General features: G+C 36.5%; 1 protein-coding gene across 1 annotated transcript; it reads left to right on the top strand.

Moving 5' to 3' along the window:
- Positions 1–774: 774 nt before the first annotated feature.
- Positions 775–7,863, top strand: LOC115994310. The gene is made up of 4 exons (XM_031118401.1): positions 775–982; positions 6,207–6,816; positions 6,916–7,056; positions 7,169–7,863. The coding sequence occupies exons 2-4, from the start codon at positions 6,430–6,432 to the stop codon at positions 7,250–7,252; spliced, it is 612 nt and encodes a 203-aa protein (XP_030974261.1). The 5' UTR covers positions 775–982; positions 6,207–6,429; the 3' UTR covers positions 7,253–7,863.
- The last annotated feature ends 290 nt before the right edge of the window (positions 7,864–8,153 follow it).

Here is an 8,153-nt window from a genome sequence, read left to right as displayed (position 1 = left end):
TGAAGAGAGAGAAATGGAATAAAAAAGTAATTTTTTTTATAGCACATCTGTCCATATCTTTCCAAAAATAGAACGGTACTGTTCACGTGTCAAAATTTATAGGATATAGAACACCTCATGAGAAGGGTTTTTTGATGTTTGGTGTGCCAAATGCCAAATATTTGGCATTTGGCACACCTGATGAGCATGCTCTTATGAGTGCAAACTGTGTATTCCATTTGCCACATAGGTAATTTCTGTTAAGTGAGTAATAGTAGGGACCAAAATGGAATGCGTTAATTGATTTAGGGACTAAAAGTAATGAAATGAAAATGTAGAAACCAAAATGGAAAAGATGCGAAATGTAAGGACTAAAAGTGCATTTACGCCTATGCTATATTATATGACAAAATTATGTTCTACAATTTAAGTTTTATAGTGCGGGTATATGTGTGAAATACTTAGGGGGTGTTTGATTCATCAATTTCCATAACTCATATCTCTGTTTCCATAACTCATAACTAAAAAATGGTGGGACCCATAGCTAAAAGTCCGTTTGGCACCACTATCATTCTGTTTCCATCACTCAATTCTCTGATTTTTGAGTGATGAGTTATGGAAACTGAAAACATAGTTTAGCTGTTTTCAGTTTCCATAACTCATAACTCAATGGCATTTCCGTAAATAACAATACATACCTAGTCCCATAGTCAGAACAATTCACGTGAAGCGCTCCTTTTAATGCTCTCTTCAACGGCTCTCTTCAGCTCTCTCATCTCGGACTTCTCTCTTCAGTAAAGCAAAGCTCTCTCGTCTCAAACTTCTCTCTTTAGCGTTTTTCGGTACCACCACAAGCTAAAAGAAGCTCTCACTGCCCTCACCTCCTCACACATTATTTCACCGATCCGGGCTCAGCCAACCTGCGCCGTTGTGTCTCGGTAATGCAGTGCTTCATGCGCCAACCACTAACCTCTTTCTCAACTTTTTCCACAGAAATCTGAAGGTATTCTTTACATTTGAGTTATTTATATATCTGATTTGTTAGTAATAGCAAGGTATTTCGCATCTTTTACATTGAATCAAAGATTGGTGATAAGAAGTTTGCTTCTCTGCTTTTTTTTCTTTGTTTGATGTTTGGGTTTTCGCATCTAATTTAACTGTATCAACCCGTGGTGATGAAAGTTTGCTTCTCTGCTCTTTTTTTCTTTGTTTGATGTTTGGGTAAGCATCTGATTTGATTTATTGACAAAATAAAGTATGGGTTTTCAACCCATGGTGAACCTGTGCTTCTCTATTTTTCTTTTTTTTCTTTGTTTGATGTTTGGGTAAAGCATCTGATTTGATCTACTGGATTCTCGTGGTTATGGTTTTTTTTTTTCAAATAATTTATGGAACCAAGGTCTTCACAGTGTAAGAAATGTGTGATAAATGCTTCGACTTTTCTGGAATAATTGAAACTTGCCTCTACTCCACTTGTTCAGCAATGATATATCTCAATTAAGTAAAATATTTTGTAGTGTTTAGGTGGTATGAAAAGCTCTTTCCTTTTTTTGCATATAAAGTTTACAATTTGTCATATTGCCTGGCACAATGTTTTAATGCTTTCATCAGTTTGGCATATTTTAAGTATCGTTTTATTTTTTTGCTGGCACACTCTTTTTTGTTAATTCAAAATTTGTTTATTATGTTCTGTTTGATAAGAAGTTATGAGGTTGGTTCTTTTCATTTTTGTGATCATGGTATTTCTTTTTTACGATAATGGTTTCTAGTTTTGTTAGGGGTCGTATGTTTTTCTTTTGTTTTTGAACAGTGTGCATGGGGGGCTTTTGTGTTCTGTTTGTTGCATGCAATGTTGATCAGGGTTTGAACTTTTAAGAACTGAGCTTTGGAAAATTTGCATAAAAATTTTATGTTTTACTGATAAGTTTGATTAATGATATCGGTAAATTTGTCTTGTAAGTCATGCTATGATCAATGTTTTTCTTTGATATGTGAACTTATAAGCTAATCGGTGCTCTGTTTGCTACTTGTTTTTATGAAATTATGCATTTGCTAGCCAAGTGATCAATGGGTGAAGATTGTGGTTTATGTTTAAATTTGAGTGATTAATAGCAAGGACTTATTTTGTTGCTTATTGCTGATTGCAGTTATAGTGATAATTTCAGGTATATTTTAATAATTTGAGAAGTAAGGGTTAATGTATTTATCATTATTGATCAATCAGTGAGTCCTATTTATGATGTGTCTGTTAATGTTTGATCAATTTAGGAGGGAACTTGTTTGTTGGTGATGCGGAATGGTAGTTCTCTTTTGTCTTATTGATATTGTGAGTTTCATTAGTTCACATTCTTCTTTTGTATATTGTTTTTTTGCATTCATTGGATTTGGACCACCATGACAAATTGACAATGACAAGCACACATATGCACCTACTTCATTCCTCTCCGTTGATCTCTCTTGGATTTGTATACCACGGTATAAACCATGAAATGATATGATGATGCTCTTTATTAACAAATGAGTATAAGATGAAAAATTTTAGCACCATTAAACTTTTTAATTTTGTCATAACTCTTACACAATTCTGATGTAGAAAATTATAAATAGTAAAGAAAATCTAGCACCATGATATGATGATGCTCTTTATTAAAAAATGAGTATAAGATAAGAAAATCTAGCACCGTGTTTTTGTCGTAATTTTGGCACGAAGCAAGCTGTGAATATTAAAAAAATAATAATGAATTAATGTTACCGGCTGCTACATTAAAGTTGTGGCAAAAAAAAATTGTGATCAAAAGACCTCTTAGGACATGAAAGGGATAGGACCCACCAACTGTTTTCGAAAGTTGTTTCACTTGTTTGTAACTGCCATGCTTGGGTCCTCCACGTGACAGAATTGCAGCATACTGGCATTTTTCATCTTATTTATAGCCCAAGCATTACTACCCTTCCTTACACCTACACAGAAACACTTTTGGTGAAAGTGTGAAACAATGAAGCCACAAAATGTTCATGTCCCTATCATCTTTCCTTTTCTATTTTGCTCTTTCTTAGCATCTGCTCGTATCCTACCACCAAAACAAGGTAGCTAAAGCTTCTTTTCTAACTTGGCTTTCCTCTCTATTAGTTATATATACATCTTTTGATTTTTATTTTTGGCCTAATAGGTTATGAGGAGGTGAAGGCTAATATAAAAAAAAGTTGATAGTGTTTTGTTGGTCTTTTGAGATGTCTAACTTTAGTAAGTTCAGGCTTATTCATTTAATTTTATTTCAAACTTAATCCTTAAATTTTAAATAGAAGATTGAGAAGACAAATTGATAAGGGATGAAAAACGGCTACTTAAATTTCTAACAAATTTTCCTCTCCATTTTTTTCTCCAATATGAGATAGTAAAGTTTTGGTGTACCATAGAAAACACCCACATCCGCATTCACCATTTTCTATACACCCAAATTTGCATCCAACCAATCGATCAAGGACCAATAATAATATAAGATATCCCAAATTATGACAATTAGGACTATAAATAGTAACAGGAACTATGTGAATATCGGGGGGTCCACCTATAAATTTTGTACAAGAGTAAGCTAAAATGGAGGACAAAAACCATACACCTTTAGATGATATAGGGGACACCTCTCTAGTCTTGTATATCTAGTACTTCCCCTGGTTAAGGGAAGCAACTTTGAGGCAATCAAATCAAATTAGCTTTGTTTGAAAAATTAGAAGACTTGAAAGTTAGACATTTAATTTATTTCCTTTCCTCTTAGAAATTTGAATCTTCTGTAATTCATTTGTCATATTTAAAATAGTTTTTGGTTGCTATCTTTAGCTTCTGCATTCAGTTTCTATATAAATCAAGCTCATGTTAATAGAGGATGATATGATCGTGATGTGATTGTATATGAGATGTGTGTGTTGTTCTTTAAGATGGCTGCGGAGTTGATAACATGGGATGCCAATTGCGAGGATGTGTTGTGTGACTCCGTACTTGGACACTATGTTTGTGTGAATTCGCGTCCTTATCATGCCAATGCGCTAGTGTGGGAGGAGATCACAGACAATCTTAATGGCCGCATGGGGAAGGCCTTTACTGTGAGACGGGTACCTAGGAGATGGAAGCGTATTCATACAAATTATCGCAAAGCAATGGGGGTCCATACCAGATCTCTTTGGCCCAACGTTTCCCCCATGGCCTCTCTAAACCGATTGTCTGATGACCCGCCTCAGTAAGAGGCGGATGCGTAGTCGAAGCAATTTATTGCATGTCCCTTTTGATATACTGCTGACATATTTTGTTCCCACTATGTTCAGTAGCGTATTTTCTTATGGGTTACCATGTACTAACCTAGTTGAATTTGTGACCACTTATTCAGTTTACTAACTCATTGCTTCGATCTTCCATCTTTTGTATATCTGATCACATTGTATATGTGGTAAACCTCGATGAAGGATCTATATATTACCACTGTTTCTTATATATTACCACTGTTTCTTACATTCCGTTCATTCTTTTTCTTATCCGTGTTGATTTAACTGTGGAATATTTTTCATTTTTTGGACCCCTTAAACCTACCTACGTGGCACATGAATCCTATAGTCCTATTAATCAATTCATTTATTTATTATCTATGATGAGCTTACCATGTGAGATATTTCAAATAGATGGCACATGAATCACAAGAGACGAATGAGAAAAAATGGCCTCCCCATGTAGAATATATTTTTATTGAGATCATGTTGGAGGAACAACTTAAGGGTAACATGCCAAACAGTGTGTTCAAGGGTCCTACGTGGGCATCAATTACAGCTGAGCTTAACCAAAGGATCAGGAAAGACTTTCTCTCTAAGCAAGTTCAACAAAAGCACAATAGACTCCGACTCAAACAACGCAAGTGAAGCCAGTTACTAAGACACACAAGGTTGGGGTGGGACGAGCAGACCCAAACAGTGACTTGTCCTAACGAGGTGTGGCAGAATGTGATTGCGGTATGTTTACTGTTGTTTATTAATTATATAACTTATTGCAATTATTTATTTATGCAATTTGCCTCCAAGTTGGTAATATATGAATTGCTGCGTTTAGTCTGCTAATGTTTCCAAGGGCATTGCAGGGCAATTGTGGTGCAGCTAACTTAAGGAAACAGGGATGCCCAGACTACCCATCATTGCAGCAGTTGTTTGCCCTAGTACTGCTATTGGGAACCTGCAGATCTCCTGAAACACTCCTCCCCTGAATAGTGACGAGGAGCATGCCCTAGAGGAAGAGCTTGCCAATGCCAATGCCAATTCAAGTGCACCCACCCATCTGGACGATGACTGTTACACCCCTAACTTTGAGAGTTTCCCACAAACTGTGGAGGATGATAAGGTTGAGGAGGTAACCCAACATGCGTGAAAACATCCTATGCAAGATGCAAGTGGCAAGGGTAAGAAGGTCTCAAAGAAAGGGGATAGGGTAAGTGAAATGACTGTAGCCCTAAAAGAGTACACCGCAATGACGAAGGATAGATTCAGTGATAAACTCGGTAGGTCTAGCGATTCATCCAACCAATTCGCTCAATCCGCCGTAGGTGATGATCCTTGTTCACTTGGCAAGCCAATAGAGGTGCTGAATTCGTATGCGGATCTAAGTAACAAGGCCTATATCAAGATGTCAAAGGTTTTGCAACAAAAGGATAATAGGGTAGTGTTTATGTGTATGCCGGAGCATAGGAGGAAGTCTTGGATTGAGGACTTTCTAAACCCGGAGGAGAATTGAGGAATAGCAGTATTGCATTAAGTCTAAAGTATTTGGTTTTTATGTACTATGGATTCGAGTTGTTCTATTTACTTTCCACTATTTTTTTTTCGTATGGATAATATTCGGGTTTGTGTTATTTATGAACTTGGGATGTCTATATGGTTTGTGTTATATTATGTGACAGATTTGGATTTTGGGTTTGTTGATTTTTATACGTTTATTATGTTGACTATTGAATTAGGTGTTTATATTATACATTTATATTATGCGATGTACTTGTTTTAATTATTTTTTATAACAATTATAATCTATGGTTGATGTTATTAGTAGGACTATTTGATAGGTTTCTATTTCCTATGTTGATGGTCTCATCACTTTGTTGGATTACAGGCTGAGGTGTAGACTGTTAAGAATAACATATTTACTTTTATATCTCTCTTTACATAACCTACCTGAATATTGTGTTTGTGCTAATGTGTAGGTCACCTATGGCATCCAAAAATGACTGGTGGCGGGCGATCCAAGAGTATGACTTCAATGATGCATACTTCAACGACGTTAGTTTTAGCAATGACTGTAAAGATAATGATGATGACTAGACCGATTCAAAGTCCAAACGTGAAGAAGAAGCAGAGTTTAATTTAGTGAATCCTATAGTCGGGGAGATGTTTGCATACATGCAGTGGCATTATGATAAATAGCCAATGCAAACAAGTACGTTGACTGGCAAGGCGTATATGGATGAAGTCACTAAAGGTAATCCAATTAAGTGTTACGAGATGTTCCGCATGACACCTGAATTACTGTTACATTTAGTGGATGAGTTGGCTCAACATGGTTACTTGAGGGACGAACATGGTGAGGTGAATGCCACTCAGGCCGTCGCCAAGTTATTGTACATACTTGGACACAACACCCGCTTTAGACCTATTGCAGACAGGTTTCAACACTCAACAAAAACCGTGTGTCGGCATTTTTGTAAGGCATTGCGAGCTGTCCACTACTACACGAAGCATTTAATTAAACCTAATCAGAATGTCATAGGCCTTCCCAAACATCTTCAAGTGAACAAGTACTGGTCATGGTTTGAGATACAAAACATTCCCTTACTTAACTAACTTCGTATAACAGTAAAATAATATGATATTTGATATATGCTTGCTAAGATTAATAAAAACTTTCATGTGTAGAGATGTATAGGAGCAATTGATGGAACGCACATGAGTGCCCGACCTCCTACAAATGCGACTCAAGCACACAAGGACCGCAAGAGCCTTATAACAACTAATGTGTTGTGTGTGTGTAACATAGATTCCCATGGCCACCAACAGGTACTATACATTACTGTGACTTTAACTAAAGTTATTTTATCCCCCACGTCTAAGTAGTATGTTTATGAATAACTTAATTACGTGCTGGTTAGTTGTGTGTGTGTGTGTGTAGGGTCGTACTACTTGGTGGAATCAGGTCTACCAATTGGCACTAGTTTTCTCCCCCCCTCACAAGTCAACTAGGTACCATGCGTAGGAATTCCACTCAAGCAGTAGACGGATAACATCAAAGAAAGAGTTGTACAACTACAGGCACTCATCCTTGCAGAAGGTTATTGAGCGGTCTTTTAGAGTGCTGAAGGCCCATTTCCCCATTTTGAATTTAATGCCAAACTTCAAGCAAATTAGGCAGCATTACGTGGTTATTGTGTATTGTGCTCTACACAATTTCATACGTATGAACAATCGGAGTGATGAATTGTTCGGAACAATAGGGGAAAGTGTTGGCAAAGCTAGTGCGACCAATAGCGAAGGCAGTGGCAATGCTGGAGCATCAACAAGCTCAGCGACCCAAAGGCATATACTAGAAATGTCAAGTGCATCGAAGAGAGCAATGGGCCAATTTAGGAAAAATATCACTGACACAATGTGGGATGATTATGTTACCCGTGGCAATGTGAGATGATTATATGTTGAAAATGGTAATTGACCATTTACTTTGCTACATAAAAATGCTATGGCTTTGCAGCGTAATTGTTTTGGCACTATAATATGTGATGGAAATATTAATTTACGTAGGTGGATGTATAACTTAGTTTAACTTGTAACATTACTACATTATTTTGGAATGACATGACAACATGTAGATATGGTCTCGGCATAATTATGTAGCGTAATTCGAATGTATCAATTATTATAAGATATATTTTTGGAGCATGGTATACCCATAGCATGTGTTCACAAATATTTGATATGTGGTATGAGAAATATTGTGGACCATCAAACATAAAAATATATTGCCACTACTATAAGATGATATTGTATGGTGCTACGGAATTTGAAGAGTGTAAAAGGGGGATAGATGAGGTCTACAATGAGGCTCTTGCAATATATCACGTCACTTATGATTATGCTAATCACCGAAGAGATGCAAAATA

This window comes from Quercus lobata, chromosome 6 (assembly GCF_001633185.2).
Source record: "Quercus lobata isolate SW786 chromosome 6, ValleyOak3.0 Primary Assembly, whole genome shotgun sequence".
Taxonomy (NCBI): Eukaryota; Viridiplantae; Streptophyta; class Magnoliopsida; order Fagales; family Fagaceae; genus Quercus; species Quercus lobata.
Note: the sequence above shows the minus strand (reverse complement) of the source record. Positions and strands in the feature narration are given on the sequence as shown.

Excerpts from the sequence above, each read along its gene's own strand:
- LOC115994310 (XM_031118401.1), top strand. The coding sequence starts at position 6,430 with ATGCAAACAAGTACGTTGACTGGCAAGGCGTATATGGATGAAGTCACT. Across the intron at positions 6,817-6,915 it reads AGTACTGGTCATGGTTTGAG|AGATGTATAGGAGCAATTGA; the intron begins ATACAAAACATT and ends TTTCATGTGTAG. Across the intron at positions 7,057-7,168 it reads ATTCCCATGGCCACCAACAG|GGTCGTACTACTTGGTGGAA; the intron begins GTACTATACATT and ends GTGTGTGTGTAG.